At 41.8% G+C, this 25,761-nt stretch overlaps 1 protein-coding gene across 1 annotated transcript in view; it reads left to right on the top strand.

Moving 5' to 3' along the window:
* LOC122808922 (thrombospondin type-1 domain-containing protein 4-like) overlaps positions 1-25,761 on the top strand; it is a 2,399,573-nt gene that overhangs the window by 2,258,113 nt on the left and 115,699 nt on the right. The window contains exon 17 of the mRNA XM_044080057.1: positions 13,187-13,331. Within this exon, the coding sequence (XP_043935992.1) occupies positions 13,187-13,331 (145 nt within the window). The remainder of the gene's footprint in view (positions 1-13,186; positions 13,332-25,761) is intronic.

Here is a 25,761-nt window from a genome sequence, read left to right as displayed (position 1 = left end):
TGGGCTTGGTGTACATAACACTGGAGGTTGTGGGGGTATTGCCCCCCCCCCTGCAAAAAAAAGAGGTGTTTAAAAGAGAAGAGCAGTGTTTGACATTTTTTTTTGAGTGTGAGCACTTGGCATTATGAGTATTGACATTTCAGTAGGGAGACATTTTTAATACTTGAGTTTTATTCTTTACTTCAGTTTGCTATGACCTTAGGTTCATAAGAGCTTACTAAGCTAATGGCTTAAGGGCCCTTACAAGTCTCACCAGAATAACTTGATTTTACTCAATATATGGCCCCTGGGGCAAGAGGATAGCATGGATTTGTGCCTGTGCCTTGAGCATCTTACAGATTGCCCCTGGCCATAAGTGACATAGGCACTACCCCAGGTGTGAATTTGTGATTCCCCACCCAGTGATCTGAATTACGTTTGAAGAAGGCCAGTGAAGGGCTCTGCTCAATGTGAATGGATGCCTGTTCCAGAGAAGGGGCAATCTCTGAGACACATGTCTGTCTGTTCAGCATGTTTTGTTTGAGTCGCTGATTACGTTTAGATCCTTAGAATGGGTGATCCTCATGCTCTTTGACTTGCAGATATGTAGCAGCTCCATCAGGGCTGGATTTGTGAGTGCTTTGTAGATCAGGCATAGGTCACCCCTTAAAAGCAGTAAGAGACAGAGTAAAAGGATAGGGCTTTCAGTTTGTAAGCATAGTTTGTTGCTTACACCCTGTATTTTCTTTGTGAGGAAACTCTGAGTCACTCTAGCCGCTGTAAGTGCCTAGAAAAGGACATGCCAAGAGTACATGAAAAGAGACAAGGGTGCATTATATTCAGTTATTGGTTTAATGAGGGCTTAGTACAGTGGGATTATAATTTTCTTAGATAAAAGGATTTCCTCACCACTGTGGACACATGGCAGTCAAATTTCAGGCTACTATCTATTTGTGTATCTGTAGCTGTCACCTCTGAGTCCACTCTTAGGAGTGTACTATTGATGTTGTAATTTGCAGAGGTATTTGCCTTCCCAAAGGGTATTAAATACATTTTTTCTCATTTAGTTTTAGGCCATGGTTCTGGCACCATTCATATGTCTGATCTACATCTTTGGGGATTCAGTGGTTGCCCCCAGTTTGCAGTCATCGGCAAAATTTTTATCCAGAGGCTTTCCACATTAGCCTTGGCTTCAGAGAAGTATATTCTGAACAGGAGTGGTCCCAGCACTGAGCTCTGTAGCACACCACTAGTAAGAGGCCTCTCTTATAGGTTCAAAGGAGGTTACTAGGCTACCAGCCCTAGAGCCCTGACAAACCTAGCCATGTTTATCCCAAGTTGTCTCATTTGTTTGTTAGATGGAAGTAATTTGCAGAGCGCATCTGTGATAAACACCGACTACCTCTGTCCATGAGGGACATGGTTGCTACCTCCAGGATGAATTTGCAGTTTTCCATCCATTTGTCCAGGTTGCCCTTGAATAGGATCAGTGAGGAGCTCTACTTCATGTGAACTGGAAGTTTATTCCAGAATAGCAGCAATTTCTGGGAGATACATGTGTCTCTCCAGCATGTTCTTTTAATGTTACAGGCTAAGTTAAGAGCCCTAGAGCGTGCGACTCTTGTGCCATTTGACTTGTGGATGTGCAGCATGTTCATCAGGGCAGGGTCAGAGACTGTCCTGTAGGCCAGACACAAGTTGCCTCTCAGCAGCTTGTACAATACAGAGTACAGTGACGGGGCTTTCAGTCGATCCACATAAGTCATGGTTTGGAGGCCCTGTATTTTCGTGGTGAGAAACCTCTGTGGCCTCTCCAGCTGCTGCAAGTGTCAGGTGAGGTACATGCAGAAGGGAGCATTGTACTCTATTAATGGTCTGATAAGGATCAAGCACAGTGGAGTTATAACATCCTTAGACTTGGATGCGATGCCATTACTTATGAGATGCGCAAAGTAGAAGGCTTTCCTTACAACTGTGGAAACGTGTTGGCTGAAGTTCAGATTACCATCTAAATGTGCTGTCAGAATTGGAATTAGCTGGGAATTCCACTTTGGCAGAGGGGATAATAATGCATTTTTTGGAATTCAGTTTTAGACACTAGCTTTGGCACCAGCCATTTGTCTGTGTTAGCCCCTCCTTTAATATGCTACCATTGTTGGGGGAACTCAGTGATTGCACCCAATTTGCAATCAGCAAACTTAGTAAGCCAAAGGCTGTTTACTTTAGCCTGGACTTCTGAGAAATAGATTCCAAACAGTAAAGGGCACAGCACAGATCCTTGTGGTAGGCCACTGGTGACGGGTCTACTGGTAGAGGTAGAGTCACTAACTTTGACGGTATATTTTCAGTCGGTGAGCCATTTAGCTACCCATCAAGTGACATAAGGGTTAATTCCCAGTTTTTTTTTTTTTAATTTCTCCAAGTCTTTTGGGTTGCTAATACCATGGCGGGAATGGACCCCATTCCTAAGTTAAAGTACAATTACAGTTCATGAAATTAGTATTGTTTCAGTCTTTGATGTCAGCCAAAAGTGTTCCTTCTCAGCACCTGCAATGTGCCCAGTAATAACTCCTCCTGCAATTCATATGATGTTACATGTATTGGTAACATATTTAAATACGATTGTAGATTCTTTTTTATAAGACCCATTGCTCCTACTATTGGAACTGTCTGGGTGTCTTTTTTCCACATTGCTCTCCCTGCAGATCCTGATATGACTTTACACTGTCTTGGGTCCAGAGAGACACAGTCAATGGGTGTGGAGATTTCTATGATGAATGCTACTTTTGTCTTCTTTTCGTGGACCACTATATCCGATTTTCTAGCATCTATCTTTTGAACTGTTGGTAAGGGATGATCCCGTGTGATGTAAACTATCATTTTCTCTGATGAAGTTTTTCAATACCTCAAGTGGGAGATTGTGTCAAAAGCCTTGGGTAGGTCAAGATACGCATTATGCACTTTTTACCTTCATCCAGGGCTTTGGTGACTTTCTCAAAGAAATCTACTAGGTTTACTAAACATGATCTACTCTTAATGAAGCCAGACTGCGTTAGATCTAGAGTTTGAAGGTCACCTGTGTCCTTGTTGATAAGGTCCATGATGATTCTTTCCATGGCCTTGCAGGTGAGGCTGGTTAGAATTATGGGTTTATAGTTCCCTGTGTCAGTTGATGCCCCCCCCCCTTTTTGCAAAGGGATTACTGTTGCTATTCTCCACTCTGCTGGAACAAAGCCAGTTTTCAGGCTATGGTTAAAGGGAACTCCAAGCTGGTCTGCTAGGTCCTGTTTTAGATTGATTAATGAGCAACCTGGGATGTTATCTGGTCTCACTGAGGTCTTTTTTTTGGTCTTGGAGAACTATTTTACCTGGTCCCACTCAGACTGTCTGTTCCTGAACTCTAGAAATTGTAGGCAGAGGACTGGTGTTGAGTATGCTTTGAGGTATGGCTGATGGGGACAGGGGAGTGAAGTTTGCACCAAATCTGTCAGCTAGCAGGTTGGCAATTTCCTCTGGTAAAGTATGACTGCTGCCATCTACTACCAGTCTGGCACATAGCTGGGCATTCTTTTTTGATTTTGGATGTAGTTAAAGAATACCTTATGATTATCCTTAGCTAGGGATGCTATTTTACCCTCATAATTAGCTTTAGAGAACATTACAAGACTTTTGATTTGCTTGTTCAAGATGTGGAGGGAATTCTTTCTCTGCCGAGTCAGTTCCCTCTTTTTCTTAGATATCAGTATTTTTCCTTTTGTTATATAATTTGTTTATATTTGAGGTCCACCAGGATGGCTTGTTTTTTTGGGAGGACCTGGCCTTAATCCAGTCAGGCACAGCCGAGTCTATACAGGTACTTAAGTGTTTATACAGGGCATTTGTGTACACATCTGCATAAGAGTCATTGTCTGTGATTGTGGAGGGGAAAAATCTTTTTTTATCATCTCTTAGTAGGCTTTAGTTTGCTTTGGAAAAGATTTTTAACTTTTTTGCTCTTGTAATGGTAACAGGTTCAGTAGTTACGTCAAACGAGACTGATCTGATCTTACCAGGGAGGGCATCACATAGTGGAGTATGCAGTGACCCCCCCCCCCCATGTTGGTGAGTACTATGTCTAGGACATTTGAACCCCTTGTGGGGGTGCAGACCATCTGTTCCAGAGCATTTGTATTGACAAAGTCCAGGAACCTATGGGCAACCATGTTCATGCTCGTGTAGGTCACCCAGTCGATGGAAGGACAGTTTAAATTTCCTATGACTAAGGTGTTAGGCTGTATGGTAAGTGACTTCAGTAAGTCCAGTTAGGCGGTGTGCTTTCCTTGGTTCATGGTGTTGGACCTGTAGCTAGCAATGATGTGGTAGGGTATTTTGCTTGTAGTTAATTGGACATTGAGTAGTTTGTGAGAGTTGTACTGTCTGCCCAGTCTGGAAGTGTATTTGGCTTTAATGAAGATGGCTACACCTCCACCTTTGGCTCTTTTGCACTCATTTTGAGGTTTTAACATGTGGTAGGTATTGTAGCCTTGCACGGCCAGGGTGCTCTCTGCAGTCTTGAACCATGTTTCAGTGACTGCACAGACATCAAAATCTTCCAGCGTGAGGAGTGCTTCCAGGGAGTGCAGTGCAGTTTCCTGTTTAGACTCCTAGCATTTAGCAGCAGAACCTTGAGTTTGTCTCAGGTGGGTTTTGTTACGTTGGAAATTTTGTTGTTTTGACATTGCCTAAAAAAGACAGTATAAGGGAGGTAAAGTGCCTTTGCCGGGTCTATATTATGATATCGCACACTCAGAAGAGCGAACGACACATAATCGACCTCATGTAAGCAAAAGCTTACAATGTCGAAACCTCAGAACAGCAATTATTTTTTTCCAAAAAAAAAAAATGGTAAAACATTACATAATGTGGGGGGCTTCACCCCCCTACTTAGATATACCAACTCTGAGATCGCACTACAGTGCCGAAAAGGCTAAGTAGTGAAAGCGACCAAACAAATTCTTTCCCAGGGAAAGAATTTGCTGAAAAGCTGCTTCGCTATTTTGCCTTTTTGTGCTTTCGACAAAGACGCATTCGACAACCTGCGTCTGTGACAACATAATAGGGAGACCCTTTGCCAGTGTCCAAAAGCCTAGAGGAGACAAGGTGCAGACCATTTCTGGCAAAGCAGCGTAGCCTGTCGACCATGTCTGTCCAGGCTGACAGATACTTGAGCCCCCTGGACTGACACCACAAGCTAAGGCAATTTAAGCCAATTGTTGAAGTCAGTCATTTTTTGTTTATATTGGGGCATCATACTAGGTGAAGATAGAATGCTGCTTAGGGCTAGAGTCATACCTGCCTGGGTCACATAATCTGAGAGTTCAGTCCTGTCTCTCTTCATATAATCCAGAGAGTTAGGTTTCAAGTCATTCACCCCAACATGGACTATGACAAAATCATTAAGGTACTTGAGTGACTTGAATGCATGTGTGATTTAATGGATCCTGGCACCTGTCAGGCAGCTGACTGTGGCCTTCTCCTTGACCAGCCTAGTGAGGAGGATATTTGCCTGTCTTACTATGGAGTTGCCTATAACTAAGACATTAGGTTTTGAGGTGTTTTGCCTTAAGGGCTTATTTGCTGAGACACTGGTGTATGTGTTATATGTAGTGGTTTCTATTTACATAGCAGTGTTTGCAAGTGGTTTATGTTTGAGAGGTCTCTGATCTTTTGGTAGGCTTCTAGTGAGTACCTCCGCATATGTGAGTTTGTGTCATGACTTCATTTTGTGTGATATGTAAAGAGTCTGTGCTGACAATCTGTTTGATGTCCGGTTTGTTACTACGTGACTGAATTGATTCCAGTTTCTTAGTGTAATTGCATCTCTCATATAGCGTATTTGTTTTAGGAGTAAATGGTTGTCAGTATACATCAGGATGCCCATGTTTATCAGGCTGGCTAATGAAATGATGGGAAACTGCCCGTCCATTATAGCAGGTTTTTACTGTATGTACTATTAGGGAAGAGATTAGGTTAGTTAGACAAGTTGTTGTGCTAGGACTAACAAAGTTGTTTGTTTTATTGAAGGCTATGTATGATAAGTGTGGCAACGCTGCTCAGTGCTCCTCTAGTGCAGTAGGGAAGATTGGGAGGGTTCAACTGACATGTCTAGGGAAAAATTGAGTTTCAAGGTGTTTGCATCTATACAGGACACCCCTAACCCCTTTTGTATGGTGTGCTGCAGCTTGCAAACGCAAAGCTTAAATACAGGGAAAAATTAAGACACTTTTAAGCTAATCCACCAGTAGGAAAGCACACAATGAACCTTCCTCCAGCAATCTCCAGCTCAGACAAGGCTGGATCCACACTCATCTGCCACAGGGGTGGGGTGCAGGGGAGCCCTTCTTAATGTAAGATGGCTGGTTTAATGCTCAAGTGTATGAATAACAGTCTAGATTCAGCAGGTCTGAATCTAGTCTTTGCTATCTAGATATCAGAACAGTGCAAATCAAATGCAGAGAAGTGCAAAAAACACTTAAAGCCCTTTTGTGTGTTTCCCAGGTCAGATAGGCCAGGTAAACACCTACTGCCCACCAGATGAACAATCCCAGTCTTCCCAATGAAAAAGCACAGTAAAGGAGTGTCCAGAGTGAAATGCCACCACAAACAGACTTAAAGATATAGATACAGCAGTGTACTTTAAACAGGTTATACAAGTGTGGTTATTCAATAAAAGTACTTCAGTTTGAATAAATGAGCCAAGACCCACTCAATTGTACAGAATTTATAAAGGCACTAAAAACAAAATAAGCCCACCAGCCAATAAAAGTACATTCAGAAATCTCAAGTGTTTCCCCAGTTTCAACAGACCAGGCTGCCACCCAGTGCACTAGATGGAAAATCCACTGACCTCTTTTGTTTAAAAATAGTCGTTTGCTGGAGTGTAAAAATATGCTACTTTAACCAGCAGCTAGCTAGATCAAGTAGAACAGACAATGGGAGGCAAAATGCACTATTTCAGTGTAAGCACAAGGAAGTTACAATTCAGGATATCAACAGCAGTGTGGATAGATTAGGCAAATAATTAAGGATATCAACAGCAGTGTAGAACCAGAGGATCTTATTAAGCTCAATTTACAGTAGTGGTGGGCAGCTTAAAGTCACAAGGTTTAAAACAAATCAACAAACGGGAGAGTGGGTGGGAAACACAGCAGGGAATCACCAACAGTTCTTTAGTTTATTCAGTCTTCAAATTTTTTCAAAGACAGAATTTCAATGAGTATTACAGTTTCACTCAAGAGACAATTTAACCAATGAAAAAAACGTGAAATGAGCAGCCTAGATAATTTGTCCACCTCTCATGTAGAACAAAAACACCAGGCCAAGCGGATTTCTTAAAACAGAAAACAAAATGGAGCATCTATCAGAACACGGCTCTAAAAGGTCGCAGACAAAAAATATAGATTTTCTCACCCAGCAGGGAATCACCAGTAGTGCTTTAGCTTTTGCAGGCTTTAAATCTTTTCAGACAGAGTCCCAGAATCAGTGGCCCAGAATTTCACCGAGTATTTAAGTATCACTCGAGACAATTTAACCAATGAAAAACATATGAGGTGAACAGCCTAGATAATTTGTGTCCACCTCTTACACAGAACAAAAACACCAGGCCAAGCAGATTTCTTAAAACAGAAAACAAAATGGAGCAGGTTTCAGAAAGCAACTGTAAAAGGTCACAGAGAAAAAAAGGTGGGTTTACTCACCCAGTAGAGAATCACCAACAGTGCTTTAGTTTATGCATGCTTCAAATCTTTTCAAAGACTGGATCTGGATTCACCCACTTTAACCATGTATCCTGTCCGTGGGGATTTACACCAAGTTTTGTGATTTATTTATACTACCCGAGTGGGAAATTGTGTCAAGTGCCTTGGCCAGGTCGAGTTAGGCAGTATGTACTTGTTACCCTCATCTACGGCCTTAGTGACTTTCTGAAAGCAGTTCACCAGATTCAATTGGCATGAGTTGCCCTTGACAAAACCAAATTGGGTCAGGTCCATTTTTTGGAGCTTTCCTATCTTATTAGTTATTAGGTCCATGATTCTTCTTTCCATGGCCTTACATATAAGACTAGTCAAACTTAATTGGTCTGTAATTTTCCAGGTCAGTCATCCCTTTATGTAGAGGGATGACTGTTGCTGTCCTCCACTCTTTGGGGATAAAGCCTATGGAGTGCAAGTAGCAAATCTTATGGCATTTGCGCCCAAAGCCAGATTTTAAATAGTTACTGTTAGCATCATGACTGTTAAAATGCTTCCCTGTATCAGATTTTGTGATACATATCATATTCTTTCATTGCTTATTTTGTGTTCTGGTACTTTATGCTGTTCCATCTCACTGTCATTAATGGATTCAGCATTCACAGACCCTTTTACCTGTTACTGTTTTACACAGTCAGAGCAATAGTGTTCAGACCCTCCACATGTCATGCAGTATACAATTATTTGCTGAATGTCTCCCATTCACCACACTGATACAATTATTAGATAACCAGAATCTCTGTAGAAATAACACATGTTGGTTTTGAGGCATGACACAACATTGCATTGCAAGTCAACACAAAAATGATATTACTTTAGAAGCTCAGGCGTATTATCTTCAATTTCCAAATCCACACATGCCTTCCATCCACCAGTCCACATTCCTTTAGAGTCCTGTAGTTTTTCACTCTATACACTTTTATCATTTTTATCTTGTAAATAACAGTTAATGTCCTCCAGTTCAAGAATGTCAGTTCTAAACTGCTGAAGCATCTTCTGTGCTTGTATACTGAAATCATGCAGTGCATGTGCACTCCATGTAACCAAGTGGTTCTGTCCATAAACCCATTGACAAATTTAAAAACAAAATTAATCCATATCCAGATACCTGACTGTGGAGTGCAACTAGCAAACCTTATGACACTTGGACACAAGAGAAGAAATTGATGGGAATATTACCTTGTTGTAGGACAAAATAGCTTCTAGAGTGTAACAACAAGGGATCATTACTGCTGCAGCTGACATCCATCCATCCGTACACAAACCCTTTTTCCCATCTTTGCAGATGGGATCAGGGTGTCACTTCATCAACAGAGACAATCAGCTGACATGTAAGCAGGAATGTTACATAATGACTAGCTTGCATGCACATGTTCTGTACAGGAAAGGGACATTATCACAATGGAGCACAGGAGTCTGAGGTCAAGAAAAGAACTAGTTGTAGAGGAGGCCCTTGAAAAAAGAACTCAGCAATCCAACCCATCGCCGAGGCCCTTCTCAAACATCAGTTTGTGTGGTGCATATAGTGAGTATTGATATATCTGTTATATTAATTACTGACACTTGGAAATATTTTGATATCCATTTTGTGGAAGTAGGTCAGCAACTTTTTTTTTTTTTTTTTTTTTTTTTTTACGTGCATATGATTAGTATTGAAAAAAGAAACTTCTAGCTTGCTTTTTGTAAAAACAGCGAACGTCTGCAAGTCAATATAATCATTACCATACAAATAGTAGGATATTCACTATTTTTCTTTGCCATGGGTGGTGAGTATTCAACAGGAATGTAGCTCTAATAGGCTTCCAGCCCATCATACCTGGCTGTATTCCTACAGAACATTATTGTTAATGTCATTGTTAATATTTTGTGACTGTGGTGGTCAGTAGATATCAACAAACTATACTACAGAAGGAAGAAACTGCTTAAATTACCTTGTAAGGTCAAGCCTCCTTATTATAAAGAGAATTTAAAAAGCCTCACCAAAAAACTGAAGGCAGCTATTAGGACTAGTAAAGCATTCCATAAACTTAGGCTAGCTTTTGAAGCAAAGGAAATTTACAAGTCCTTCTTTAGCTACATTAGAAAACTAAGGAATAAGTCACATAATTTCTCTGAACTTCTCAATAGTGGTGCCTCCCACTCCATTTCAAAGGACATTTCTGGCATACTAGCAAGTAAGTTTGCTGTTAGTTTCTTCCCTGAAACTATCTTTCCCACTCCAGAATCCCTGAGTCCGACCCCAGTATCCCAAAGGATTGTCTTCTTAAAGCTCTCTCCAAGTCTAACAAGATCTCTTCCATGTGTCTTAACAGTATACCAAGTTGTCTAATAAAAAATGTCAGGTAAGCGCTCGCTGATCCTCTTTTCTCCATAAAGGCAGCCCCACCACTGACCCTGGAATATACAGAAGCATAACCCTTATGAGTTTGGTCTGTGAAGTTGTAGAGTGCATCATCACTGACCTCATAAATCATGACATTAGTAATTGGATAAGGCTAGATCCACAGCAGTTTGGTTTTGCAGTGGTTAGATCATGTCCGCTTAATCTTGTGAGCTTATTTGAAAACGTCACACCTACTTAGATCTGAACATGGTATTTGGCACCATACCGCATGATGGAATTATAAATAAACTAATAGCCTTAACTATTGATCCCTGTATGGTAAGATGGGTTGCAAAACTGGCTCATGAAAGGAATGTACTTTGTGAGTTGGTGACATCGCCTCAGTTAGAAGAAAAGTGACTAGTGACATCATCCACGGCTTTGTTTTGGTCCCCTTCCAGTTTGACAGTTATTTCACTGACCTTAAAACTGATAAAAAGGACCTCTTGTTAACAAAATTTGCCAATGGGTGGTTATTAAATCAGCAAAAGAAGCTAATACCATTCAAATGGAATTAACACAAGTAAACAACTTCTGGTGTGCTGGAAAAGGGCTCACAAACTAAATGCCAAGAAGTACAGTATCATCTCCTCCAGAAAACAGCAAATTCCTGCAACCTGTTCCATCAGTAACACCTCATTAACTAGTGAGCGCTTGTGCACATGGATTGGTGGCACCTTCTCCTTCAGTCACCATGTAGCGACAGTGGTTAGAAAGTCCTTCTGTAGCTCACAACTAATTGCCAAAGGCAGCACTTCTAAAAACAAGGAAGTTGTTGTTCCCCTATACTCTGATATTTTAGAATGCAGTGTACCCTTTGCCATGTATCTCAATAGACAGTTGAAAAACCTCAGAAGTTCCTAAAGAATAGGATCTCTGGCCTCCGAAATCATAGCTGTCAGGAGAGTTTGGAATCCCTGTGCCTGCACTCCATGTCATATTGGCTCCTGAAAAGAGATCAGTGCCTTGCTTAATGTGCCCTCAGGGATCCTGCTGTCCATAACCTCCTTTTTCTCTTGACAAGTCATGCATCAGGAAATAAATAAAACTATATGGCAGGATAGAATTGTAACTCAGCCCCACCCCTTGCTCTGGAGTAGGCCACCTTTATATGTCAGGCAGTGTGATTCCCTGCTGATCTTCAGGCATAGCTTGGACAATTGGATGGTACTCTAGAATTCACTTCAGGACTTGAAGGCCTTGCCTTCCTTGAAAAATGCAGTAGAGTCTTAAGGGTGGTTATTCACAAGGTATTTATGGCCTTTGCTCAAACAGTCGTGTATTTCCTGTGATTCCTATGCCACGTGCATGTCCTAGAAGTGGTTGAACACCATCCAGAAGTGCTTAGAATATCTTCAGATTAATGGCTACAGTATCACTGTTTTTCATTTGTACACACTTTTAAAAATTATTGTCATTTGGCTTCATATCCAAGAGAGTTAAAGCAGTGATTCATATCCAAGAGAGGTAAAGCGGTGACTACAGCTCAGAGTACCCAGATTTGATTTAGTGGTTGAGGTACTGGAGGAGCCACTGGGGATGGAGTGGGTGTGAATGACCAGTCCTGGCTTGTCCATCTCAGGGTTGAGGGGCTGGTAAATATCTCACTAAAAGAGTCACACATGTGGCAAATGTCAATTGCATGTTTTGTGTAAGAAGGTGGAACTTGAGGACACAAAGTTGACAAAGATGAGCATTGTTAACTAGGCAGCTAGGCGGGTCTATATCATGAGGTCGACATCTTAAAATGTCGAATCTCACTTGTTCGACAAGAAAATGTCGAACTCCAACTTTCCCGAACGGCCAAATCACCGATTTCTTTCCAGCGGAAACAAATTGGTTGGCCATTCTGTTACACCTGCCCTTTCCCTGACTGTAGTGCGGTCTCGGAGTTGGAATATTTAATTAGGGGGTGTGGGGGTCGAAGCCCCCCACTTAAATATGTTTGTTTTTGTGTGGCATTGGTGTTTGGCCAACAGATTTCTTTCCTTTGGAAAGAAATCAGTGATTTGGCCGTTCGGGAAAGTTGGAGTTTGACATTTTTGTGTCGAACAAGTGAGATTCGACATTTTAAGATGTCGATATCATGATATAGACCCAGCTAGGCACAGCGGCTGTACAGTCATGCTCCATTATGGGGACGTAGTGTACTATGCATTGCTTCAAGCCTAGCAGCCAGCAGGGTGAGGAATTAGGAGAAAAGAGAAAAAAGTTTCCTACCCTTGCCTTCTGTGTTTGAGGTCCTTTACTCCAGGGATGTAGTAGAAATGTATGGATCAGTGGGCTATAATGGTTTGATCATCACAGGCAGATCAGAGGAGGCCAAAAAGAGCAGTAGAAAGTAAAATGACACTTTATTCTTCCGCTCTCAGATTTACACAGCTTATGTCACTTGTATCTTTTTTGAATGTTATACAGCTGTGGGATACTGTTTTAAATATAACAGTAAGTATGCTAGGTCATCATTCCTTTTCAGCCACGACCCTGGCTTAGAGAGCAGTTATGACACAGAGCAAATTGTTCAGAGCAAAACATCTTTAACAGAGTTAAAGAAAATGATATGTAATACTTAATGAATAAATTTATCTAGAGTTTCTTTGGAACAATACTATTATACAAACAATGAAAGTTACAAGGTGTGTATAGAAAATATGGTTTGAAGCAGGTTATATTTTTGTGTGGTTGATACAGCTAGGAAGTTCTTCTGTGTTACTATAGGTCAGTCAAGGTAAAATGATGACCTTTACATTTCTCTCCTCCTCTCCCCATGGTAGTTTGGTGTTAAAATATTCTGAAATAAAATTTTTGGATTGTTGTAGCCAATATTTGTGGCCAGTAGCTCTTGCAGAGCTGACCTTCAAGTTGTTTTTTTTTATTATAGCTCTGGTGATCATGTAAAGGTGCCTTGTCATCTTTTTACCTTAATGTTTTATCTTAAGGACTACTAAATTAACCTTACTAATTTGAATTTAGATTGCACTGTAGGATTTGAAAATTAATAATAGGTTTTCTGTATGTTTGGTATTATTTTCAGTGTTCTAAGTCTTGCCAAGGTGGAGTCCAGATGAGAGAAGTGCGGTGCTTGACAGAGGAAAAGGCTGTTAGTGATCTGTGTGACCCAGAAGAGAAGCCAGTTGATAAGCAGGAATGTAATACACAGCCCTGCAGTTTGGAGTTAGGTGAGTACCTAGAAGAGAGACTTGTGTTCTTTGTACAGAACATTATGTACTAAACTGCTAATGACCTGGATTCAGTTTTCCTCATCTTCTTCCTCATGTGGAACATAGCTGAAAAGTAAAGCACAAAATATTTTAACTACTAAGTTCAAAACAGTTTAGACATGCTCATTTATTGTTATAAGCTTGGCAGAACTTAGTTGTTATCAAATGTTACAGTGAAGTGGTGTACTTAACGTGTTCTTCACTGTCTTCACACAAGCCTACTTAAAAATATTTTTGCTTGACTTTGGCTATCACCTTTGACTTGGATCTGTGTTGCACTATCCCACTTTATCGGTACATATTTTTTTCAAGACTAAATGGCTTTTATATTTAATAACAATTCTGCTTTCAAGTAAACAGGTTTATGGTATTGACAGTACATATAGGTAAAGTGCCTGTTTTGTACCATGAATGAAAAGATAGTGGGTATCAGGTGTATGAGATAGCATGTTGGCTGTCATTGTCCATACAAGGTCAAATTAGTCTGGAAAGATAAAGAAAGACTGAGTGCTAAGGGAGGGATCTTAGACATCACACATGGTACCATGCTCAGAATTACTGTCTAGAGTAGAGGCAAAGGTATTGTGGTTCACATCTTGGGATTCAAAAACTTGCTTATATTCATTGTGTAAGGAGGTAAAACCCTTGCTATAAGCCAGATGACCAAAGTTCAACATTCAGATCAAGTGCTGGAGGAACCAGTAGAAGTGAGCTGTCAACAACAGCTTGCCCAGGAGTGCAGGGAATTGAGGGTGCAGTACTGAGTCAATATAACTTATGACACATATAAACCAAGCAGGCACATAAGGAACCTTGCTAGAGCAGTGGCTTCAAGTGAGTCCACATGAATGACAGCCTCCTTGGCATCTGACTTTCACCTTCAAAAGGGGAGCAAATGGGTTTATAAGGCTCTCGCCCTTGTTGTGGAATAGATGGGTGATGGGGAAAATAATGAACAAGTTGATATATTTCCTGGGGGGACTGAATCCTGGAGATAAAAAAAAAAACAATTGTATAACTAGTTCAGAGCTTTTTTTTTGTTTCATCTGTTTTTGAGTTCCATTAGCCAAGGAATCATATTTGTACTGATACAGTGATCTGTGCCGGTGTGTAAGGTGTGCAAGGATCTTAAGTGATTAATGTTGTTCATAGGTAGGTACTAGGCTATTGGCCCTAGGGCCTATACAAGCCTAGCCAAAAAGGTACCCTGGCTTTCGCCACCCTAGAAAATTATTTTCCTGTGCCCCTGTCAAGCAGAACCACAGAAGTGATCCCCGGGGTGAATTTCCTATTTACCTATCCAATCATCAAGATTTTTCTTGAAGAGTGCTAATGAGGAGCTCTGTTTGACATAGGTAGTCTGTTCCAGAGTATGGGAAGTCTGTGGGACAGGAATCTATCCCTCCAGCATGTTCTGTTTAGTGTGGTGACCAGGTTTAGGTCTGTAGAGCATGTAGCTCAGAGGGATTAGGATTTCTTTAAGTGGAGCATGTCCAACAGCTCTGGGTTTGACATAGCTTTGTATGTTATTCCATAAATTCTTCATGTTTATCTCCCACCTTCCATAAAATAAAAATATCTTCCAGGTAAAGCAAGTAGTGAATCCAAAACATAGATTGTTATTAGAAAATATTTAAGGATAGAGAAATCTCGGCACTCTTCTTCAGGAAATCTTAATCACGGAGAAGAGTGTAGCAAGCTTAAATATTTTTTCAATTTTTCTGGCTATTTCCTTTTTTAAAACATCTTTATTAAATTATCAAGTTTTCATTTGTAATATGGGTATATATACATTAATAGAAAATACGTTTTAATGACCGTTTCTATTGTTAATGTCTTCCTATGTTTATAGATGCATTTTTATATTTATACATCTATCTATAGGTGTCTGTGTACATTTATATCTATATTACACACACACGCATGCACGCACTTATTTTTTTAACAATTTTCATTCACTCCCAACATTTCATAACTTGCAAAGTTCCATCTTTCCTTTTAATCTCACTTTGCCTCCTAAACATTGTTCTGCATATATTGTTCCACAAGTTCCATTTATTTTTATTACATGTATTATTTCCTTTTCTAAAGATTATTCCTCCTGTTCAGTATTTACAATAGTCAATGTTTATGTGACAGTTGTTTTAGGTATTGAGTTCCATTTTCTAGTAATTCCATTTTTGGCAGCCAGTAAACGTATCAAGGCCTTACTATGTCTATGCAATTCAGATGCTGTATGCCAGCTCAAAATAATGTTTTCCTTAGGTATAGCCAAATGTTTTCCCATCAGTACCAAAGTTCGGTGACCTCTCTCTTGTCCATCACACCTGTAGCATTTGCTAGCTGCCTGAGAAAAATCCCCTAAAGTGTCCTTGAGGTATAAAAATATCTACGTAAACTTCCATGCAAAGCTGCTAAACCTGGATAGTATTGCATATTTGAGAGCCTTACAAATTTCTTCCCTGATGTTCCTTTGTAAATCGCCTTTCATTTTTCTTTTCCCAATTTTGCGATTCTTACACTTACAATACAGTGTTTTGTACACCTTACTAATTAACCCTTTTTTAATAGCAGCTTCTGTTCTAGACTCAACCAAAATTCTACCAAAGCTGATCTTTCACTTAGAAGTCCTACCCCTTTTTCTTTCCCCATACTGTGTTACAAATACCTGATAGGTAAGGCAGTCTCTAACCTGCAGTCCAAATTTCTGGCCAGCCTGATCACACACTGTTACCTTTCCCTTTCATGTTATTTGCTCCCAATAACTTGGGTCCTTTGCTCATTTCCACCAAATTCCATCCCTTTTGTGTTTGTTTTTTCTACCGCTACTATCAGACAAACATTTATAGATGTAATATTCTGTACTGTTTGTGTTATTTTCCTTAAGGACCCCTAGTAAATCATTATCCATTTCTACTTTGATTTATAATATTCTACTGGAGTTGTGCATGTATGTGTGTGTGTGTGTGTGTGTGTGTGTGTGTGTGTGTGTGTATATATATATATATATATATATATATATATATATGTATGTATATGCATATATGTAAAACAAAAAATGCACCACCAGGGTTTGCAGACTCCGCACAGTTTTATTTAACACAAATTGTTAAGCGCTTTCATCAATCCAAGTTGACTTCATCAGAACAATTAACTCAGTTGTGCGTGGAAAAATCCAAAGGAATTCCTATGGATTCTTCCACAGACAACTGAGTTAATTGTTCTGATGAAGTCAACTTGGATTGATGAAAGCGCTTAACAATTTGTGTTAAATAAATCTGTGTGGAGTCCGGAAACCCTGGTGGTGCATTTTTTGGTTTATTTGTTCTTTTTGCACCATTGCACCACTTTTTGGGTAACTATATACATATATGTATTTATATGTGTGTGTGTGTGTGTGTGTGTGTGTGTGTGTGTGTGTGTGTGTGTGTGTGTGTGTGTGTATTATATGTATGTGTACCAAAAAAACAAAACAAGGAAGATCCCATCCACTAAAGGTAGGTACTGTAACTTGTGTATAAATACGTAGAAACAAAGTACTGAAACCAACACAGAGATAGGCATAAACCAAATACTTTAATAAAGCAAAATAAATTACTATTACACAAATATAAGACAACCACTTTCAGGTATGAGCTGTTTTTCAAGTCTTAAAACTTCAAAAGTTCACGTTCTCTTAAAAAGTATCTCTTAACCAATCACATATGTAAATAAGCCATAGTTTTCTGATCAGCTAATAGAGCTGTAGAGAAAACTACATCCATTCATGATGTTTACATGCTAAAAGGGCTATTCCTTCTTCAGTGTTGATGAGTGGATGGGAAATAGAAAATTCACCCCAGGGATCACTCCAGTGGCTTTACTCGACAGAGGCACTGGGAACTAAGATCAGGTGGCACGATGCCAGGGTAATCCGATGGGCTAGGCTTGTAAAGGCTCCAGGGCCATTAGCCAAGTACACACCTATGAACATGTGAACTGGTCACTATAGAATCAAATGACCAATAAAAAGCATACAGGAACTTCCAAGTCATTGGTTCTAATATAGAAACCTGGACAAATCACATGTAAGATGCAAGTAAATTATAGTTTTTTCCAAGCATGTTAGTGATACTGCCTGAAAGATACAAAGAGTCGTTTAATGAAATGTATCTTAGATAATGATTCCCACATTTTTATTTTTCTGGTACATCAGATTGTATATCCCAACTCTTGAGGTGGAGATATTGTAGCTAAGACTGAGTTAGCTGAAATGAACTGGATAGGAGATCTACGAGCTTATGTGTTTCCAGGCTTAAATACTTGACTACCCCTCAAACTGGTTCTGAAGAAACATAGACTCAGATATTAATAACTTAATTATTTAGACATGACACAAATACATAGACATCTAAAGATATATTTTAGATGTACATATGCTGATAGAAGTGGGCTCCTATATTCAGTGTGAGCATTAGTGGCTTCTGGTATTTATTAAGTGATGTTATGTCCATCTGCTTTGTTCTGTTTCTGTATTTGTGTCTTTGTTAGCCATTCATGCTCAGCTGCTTGTATTTTATATTTAGATGTGTTTTTATTATGGGACATATGAACGTAATTTTGGTGCTATATGTGTGTACATGGTGCATGTGTGCGTGTGTGTGTGTGTGTGTGTGTGTGTGTGTGTGTGTGTGTGATAATATGCTTGTTTTGATTTGCGATTTTTATTTCTTGAATTGGTTTAGTTGCACTTAGGAAATATGCAGTGCAAAATTGCACAATAGACATGTTTGATTCTGGATTGGTCCTTGTTCATATGGTAACACTAATAGCTTGCTCGCGTACGTAGACTACTTATTGGTTAAACAGCATTTTTGTACAACCAATTAAGATAGTTTAATATCTGAATTCAGATTGGCCCATGATTTTATACTAGAACCAGTGATTTGGAAGTGTTTGTATGCTTTTAATTGGCCATTCAATTCTTGTATTGACCTGTGAAGACGGAATAGCTTTCTTAGCATGTAAATGTCAAGATTGTATCCAGTTTTTTGATCGACCAATAGAGCTTTACAGAAACTATGAATGTTATGTTGTTCCATCTTGCCTTTGTTCTTGTTGGTTGGCTTCGGAGCCGATCCTCGGCTCCGACTCGGCCGATTTACTAAAGCTCGAGAGCTTTTACTGGCTCAAGGCTACCCCTTATCCTAACATGCCTGGTGGCAGCTACCCAGATCTCGTTTGTTGCTTGCAGCGTCGAGATAGCTACTACTGCCTCAGGCTAAGTACTTTGTGCTTTTTCTATTTGTCACTACTTTTTCTAATATTTAGTGGTTATATTGACTCGTTAGTGTGTTTCATCCCCCGTTGGTCTAACGACCCTTTCTCTGCTTGTTGTGGTGCTTTTTGGCTGTTGTTTTTCTCTTCAGGCCTTGCTTTCCCCTTAGAGCCTGTTTAAGTTAGAGGGTTCTTCCCTTTCCTCACCCTTTTTCTGGGATTGCTGTTTAAGTTAGAGACTTCCCCCTTCTTTCTTCTTCCCTTTAAAAAAAAAAAATAATAATAAATATATATTTAGATAAGGTTCTTCCTTTTGTTGTCAGCCTGTTTGCTGTCACTTGTTGTGTGCTGTTAATGATAGTTTCTGTTTTTCTCTGTAAATTTTTTCCTGACTAGAGTTAATATGTCTAAAAAGTCAAAACCCTTTGGGTTTAAAAAATGCGACTCGTGTTGCCAAAAACTATCCCTTACGGACGGGCACATGAGTTGCGTTTATTGTTTAGGGGCTGTTCACCTGCAGGACTCTTGCTCCATCTGCCACGCTTTCAGCTCCAAGAGTGCTGCAGGTGAGGAAAAATAAGCTTATTTTATGTGGCCTCCTGAAGAACCCTCAATATTCCTCGTCTCAGGGTCCTCAGCCAGCCAGATTGTTCGAGAAACACTCCAAGCCATCGGTTCTGAGTTCGGAACAGACAAAAATCACTGAGAAGCCTTTGGCTCTGTCTGCTCCCAGCATTGACTCCGACAAAGCTAAGTCTCTGGCTGCTCCATCTGTGTCCTCTGAGCCAGTCCGAACCCATAAGAGATCAAGGTCTTCTTGTTTGGAGCCGGTACGCTCCGCTCCACAATCCCCTCTGCTGCAGCCTGGAACGGGCAGTCACCGGTCATCTTCACACTCCTCTCGGTCCTCCAGGCTTTTGGATCACAACGTGGAGAGAGTGGTCAACAGGCTCCTCAAGTCACAGGCACTTGCTGAATTACTTTCGAGCCCAGCCCATAAGGAATTGGCTCCTTCTGCCCTCCTAGCTACTCCATTGATTCCTCCTCCGACTCTCTTGAGCTCGGAGCAGGAGTGCATGGAGGTCATGGTGGTGGAACCACCGGCTCCGGTTTCTTCTCCCTTATCGGTTCCGACGAACGTTCTGATCTCCTCGATGTCTCAGTCCGTTGAGGGATCTGGGTGCCGAAGCTCTCTCTCCAGCTCCGAGGAAGTAAGTGGCATCGGACCCTTGTGTGACCCCACTCTCTCTCTCTCTCTCGGAGCTTCGGCACAGGTGAGCTTGGCTCCTACATCGGCCTCGGAACCATAGCTCCCAGTTTGAAGGAGATCTCTGGGCTCTTCAGAGCCAGTGGCTCCTTCGACTTGGGACTGTGGCGCCTTTGAGGTGATGAGGAGCGTGCTGTCTCCTGGGACTGCTTCACCCTCGGCTCCATTGGCTCTTTCTCCCTTGGTGCCTGTGCTAGCCTTTGTCCCTCCTCCTGCCAAAGCATATGGAACCTAGTGCCCCAGGACGCCCCACTGAGTGACCCCACTTTTTCCGAAACCTCCCCTGAACACTCGGAAGAGGTCCCTCGGAAGAAGTGTAAGAGGAAGCATCTAGACTCCCCTGATTCTATCTTTTCGGATACAGACTTGGATGAGTCAGAAGGGTCCCCACGGTCCCCCTCTGAGGATGTCTCATTTTCAGACATCTTGGAAATCCTTAGACCGAGGGGTGACTGGAAGTCCCCTAGCCCCTTCTGAGGACGAGTCTGTCTACCTGGATGCATTTGGTTCCCGACCCTCCACCTCATCGGTGTCTCAGCCTTTCGACTCACTTTTGTCCGTAGTGAGTCGAAAGGCATGGAGCACTCCAGAGACCATGGAACCAGTTTAGAGGAGACCAAACAAATTTATTATAGCTCCAGAAGATAAATCTTTCCTATTCAAAGGGGTCTCTGTTGATGCCATGGTGGTGGCAGCAGCCACCAAGAAGGAACTTGCGGAATCTTCTTCATCTGTCCATCCGCCGAACAAAGAGTCTTGTACGATGGACAGGTATGGGAAGCGTATGTTTTCTTCACTGACCTTTATTTTCAGGTCACTGAATTACGTGTCACACTTCACACGACTTCAGAGGGATCTCCTGAAGGAGCTAGGAGATACCCTGCAAGATCCTGCAGCTGAGGGAGTTGCAAACAGGGCAGCTTCCCAGCTTGCGACCTTTACCTCCGTGGTTAACTCCTCCATGAGGCTCATTTCTTATGCGGCAGATGGAGTGAGTAGGGAAGCAGGTACCAGAGTAGCTTTACGCAGACACTCCTGGATGCGTCTTTGTCAATTTGCAGAACCTTTTAAGTCTTCATTTACCAACACCCCCTTCGATGGCTCGTCCCTGTTCGGGCCTCAGGTAAAAGAGACTCTCACCGGGTGTGAACAGGATGGCAAGACTCTCTCTCTGCCATGGGAATCTGTTTTTACACTCCATCTAGACCCTATCCTAAAGGTCAGAAGTGTGGAAAGATGTGGTTCCGAAAATCCCAGGGATCTTCCCTTGACACACGTGGAGATTTTTCCCCCAGGGGCAGAGGAGGAAACAACAACAGAAGATGCCGCCCTCGCAGCAGAGGTGATCCGCAACAATAGGGCAACAGAGATACTTTCTCTGCTAGGCCCTTCCAGCACTCCTGAAGGGAGGCCTGGCTGTCCACCTCTGGAGGCAGTTGGGGGCAGATTATCACTGTACCCAGCAGCCTGGTAATCTATCATGAGAGAAACATGGGTACTGTCGATAATATCCAGAAATTCCCTTTTCTCAGTTCCCCTAGAAAGACAAACGTTCTATCCCAGATGTTCTACCCAGTCTTTGGGATCATGCACTCCTATAGGCTCAAAGATTGCTAGAAAAAGAGCCATCCAGGAAGTCCCCGCAGACCAAATCGGATCCGGAACTTTCTCAAGGTTCTTTTTAGTTCCAAAGAAGACAGGGGACTAGAGACCAATCTTGGATCTCAGCAAGCTAAACCAATCGGTCAAAAAGACAAAGTTCTGGATGGTGACACTGCAGTCCATTTTTCCCTTCTTGGGTCAGGACAATTGGATGTGCTCCACAGATCTGCAGGATGCGTACTGCCATATAAAAATGGACAGGCAATCCAGGAGATTCCTATGCTTCTGGCTGGGAGCCAGTCATTATCAGTTCAGAGCCCTGCCCTTTAGTCTCACCACAGCCCCCAGGGTGTTCACCAAGCGTATGGCAGTGGTCACGGCTCACCTGAGGCATCTAGGATTCCAGGTGTTTCCATATCTAGACGACTGGCTCCTCACTGCTACCACCGAGCATCAATTGATCAGAGCACAGGACTATACAATCCAAACTTGTTCCCAGTTAGACATCACCATAAACTACGAAAAAACTGTCTTGTTGCCTTGTCAGTCTATTATCTTTATAGGGGTAGACTTAGACACAAGACACATGATAGCAAAACTTTCTCAAGACAGGGTGTCAGCCATTTGTCAGCAAGTTTCTTTTCTCATAAAGAAGACGAGAGTTCAGGCAAGACAAGTTTTACAAGTATTGGCCTCAATGGCTGCAGCTGTTATGCTAGTTCTTTTAGCACGCTTCCACATACAGATTCTACAGTGGCTTCTTTTCGCTCAGTGGTCTTTCCAGGATTTGCCAATTTCACACATGATCTTGATCACGGAATCTTGCAAAAAAGATCTTCTATGGTGGCTTGTCTCCCCCCCAGGTTGATACTGGGCAGACCCTTTCTAGACCCCCATCCAGTATTCACAGTGACCACAGACGCTTCCCAGATTTGGGGGGGCATTATCTGGGACGGACTGTCCAAGGAATGTGGCAACCTCATGAGTACCATTTGCACATCAGTGTTCTAGAGATGAGAGCTGTGCTTCTGGCGTTGCAAGCACTTCAAGACTTTCTACCTACCGGGACCATTGCAATCCAGGCAGACAATATGTCAGTGGTATGGCACATCAACAAGGAGGGCGGAACCAGATCTTACCCCTTGTGTCGGGAGGTGCTTTGAGTATGGCAGTGGACGATGTCTTCCCAACGTTCTCTGATTGCGACGCACATTGCCAGAAGATCCAGTGCGATAGCGGACAGGCTCAGCAGGGCTATCCTCATGCCTCAGGATTGGTCCCTGAAGCAAGAAGTTGCGGACTTTATTTTCCGCAAATGGGGCTAGCCATGCTGCAGTCTTTTTGCCACTCCCCTAAACAACAAATGCAGCAGCTACTTTGGCCTACCTCCCCCTCCGGGACAGTCACCCAGGGATGCACTTGTCCACGATTGGCCTCCTGGTCTACTATATGCTTTTCCACCTTTCCCTCTCATTCCAAAGGTACTTCAGAAAGCAAAATCGTTGGGTTGCAAACTCATCCTCATTGCTCCTTACTGGCCTCATCAGATATGGTTTCCGTCTCTTTGCCATCATCTTTAACTGGATCCTTGGATACTGGACCCAGTTCCGGACCTTCTGACGCATCAGTCAGGCGGGATTCACCCATCTCTTCAAACTCTCAAGCTGACTGCTTGGTTACTCCACTTCCAGTCTTAGCCAGGCACCCAAACATTTCCCCTGCTGTACAACACATTCTGGTGTCCTCCCACAAGCCCACTACCAGGAGGATTTACACTAGCAAATGGAAGAGGTTCTCTTATTGGGCCAAGAGTAATAACATTGATCCTTTTACGGCTCTTGTTCACAAGATTCTTGACTTTCTGGGTGAAACCTTCGAAAAAGGGGCAGCTGCAGCTACCATTAGGGTCCAACTGGCTGCCATTTCCAATTTTCATGTAGGAGACTTGGGTTCTAACATTATGTCCCATAAGTTGTGCAGAGCATTCTTACGAGGTACAACATTTTTGCGGCTCCCGGTAAGAGAAACCCCCCCCTCCCCCCCGGGACCTAAACTTGGTTTTAGCTTCGATGGTTCTGCCTCCCTTTGAACCAGCAGCATCTTGCCCCCTGAAGTTTCTGTCTTGGAAAACCCTCTTCTTGGTTGCTATAACCTCAGCTAGATGGGTTTCTGAATTAAATGCTTTGTCTATTCGCCCACTGTATCTCATTTTTCACAAAGATAGTCTTTCTAAGGACCAATCCTTCTTTCTTGCCAAAGGTTTGTTCGGAGTATAACTGAAATCAGTCCATTGAGCTTCCTGTGTTCCTTCCCAATTATGGCAACAAGGCAGAGTATAGATTACACCAGTTGGACGTTTTTATTTACACAGGACCAAAGACCTCAGAAAATCAGACCAATTATTCATATCCTTTGCTGACAATAAGCAAGGTTATCCAGTTTCTAAAGTGACTGTATCAAAATGGCTGTCAGACACAATCACCTATTCATATGGTTTGCTTAAAAAGACACTTCCAGGAAGGCCCAGAGGACATTCAACCAGGGCCTTAGTCACCTCTTTTGCCTTTCAAGCCAAATTGCCTTTAGATTCAATCTGTGCTGCAGCAACATGGGCAAAACCTCATATCTTTATCTCTCATTACAAAGTGGATGTGGTCTCCTGGAACAGGGCATCCTTTGGTTCCATGGTCCTGAAGAGTTTGTTCCAGTGAGCCACCTAAGAACCAGGTGCTGAGGACGTGGTCCCAACCAGCAAGAGCGAAGGCGAGATGGGACAGCATAACATAAAGAAGTTATGTACCTACCATAACGTTCCATGTTTGTTGTCCTTCGTCTCACCTTCCTTCTTGCGTCGCCCCCTCCTTCCCCCTTCCTGGAAGCTCAAGAGGAGTTCTTTATTGGTTACACTGGCTGAGTTTCCTGCTGACATACCAGGTTAGTTAACCATGCATTGTCTTTTCCTCTATCCTTCATATTTGATGTATAACAGCTTAGTAAAAAAAATAGTTTTTTTTTTTTTTACTATATATGTCTAGTGTGGGCTATTACAAACGAGATCTGGGTAGCTGCCACTAGGCATGTTGGGATAAGGGGTAGCCTAGAGCCAGTAAAAGCTCTCGATCTTTAGTAAATCAGCCGAATCCCAGCAAGAAAGAAGGTGAGATGAAGGACAACAAACATGGAATGTTATGGTACGTACATAACTTCTTTTTTATTTACATCTTATATGTGATTGGTCCATGCTTTCATATTAGAACGAATGACTTCAAAGTGCCTGTATGCTTTTTATTGGCCATTTGATTCTGTAGTGACCAATGAAGTAGGAACAGCCTTTTTAGCATGTAAATGCCATGATTGCATGTAATTTTCTCATCAAACAATAGAGTTGTAGAGAAAACTATGACTTATTTACATCTTTTATGTGATTGGTTAAGAGATACTTTTTAAGAGAACATGGACTTTTGAAGTTTTAAGACTCGAAAAAGGGCTCATACCTGAAAGCTCCCATCTTTTATTTGTGTAATCATCACAGCTAAGTAATTTTGAAGTATATTAGTCTTTCTTCCTTTCTTTCCTATAAAACTTTAATATTCTTCATTTTCCTACCCACCTTTTCACTTGTGAGTACGTTTTCCTACCCGTTGGTTTTCTTTCCCTACCATTGCTGGTAGTCCTTCCTCTTTCCATTTCTCTTTTTCGTTTTGGTAGATGTTCATCGTGTTTCACTGTTGCAGTCATTACACTTGGGTTATCCTTCTGGCAGGCTACCCGCAGTCGGCCTGAATTCCAAAGTCCTAGTCCGGCGTCGGTTGCTGTAGCCTCTTCCCTGACGTGAGTGCGCCAGGGGTATATAAGATGCAGCCGACGCCATTTTCTTCAGTCTTTCTTGCTGCGTGGTGCCCGAAGCAAAAGCAGTTCGCAAGTGCCGGTTAGCTGACTCCTGAGATTTTCGAAATTGAATTTCAGATCTGAAGTCTTCAATAAAGCTAAATACCCCGTTGGGGAAACTTTTTCTTGCTCCAGACCGATATCAGTAAAAGTTAACAATTGTATTTCTTGTGGGAAGCAAATACCTCATAAGGATTTTCATTCTTACTGTATTCCTTGCCTAGGCCCGCACCACGATGTTGCTAGTTGTCGGTTTTGTGCTAGATTTAACCAACGCACTATTAAGCATCGGTACGATTTTGCTTTTCATTACTTTGGCCAAAGGTTTAACTATATAATGCCGTCTGAACAGCCGACGACCGGAGTTCATAAAAA

The sequence above is a fragment of the Protopterus annectens genome, chromosome 8.part0 (assembly GCF_019279795.1).
Source record: "Protopterus annectens isolate FY-2018-M chromosome 8.part0, PAN1.0, whole genome shotgun sequence".
In the NCBI taxonomy this organism is placed as follows: domain Eukaryota; kingdom Metazoa; phylum Chordata; order Ceratodontiformes; family Protopteridae; genus Protopterus; species Protopterus annectens.
The sequence above is the reverse complement of the archived record's forward strand: the minus strand, read 5'-3'. Positions and strand labels throughout refer to the sequence as shown.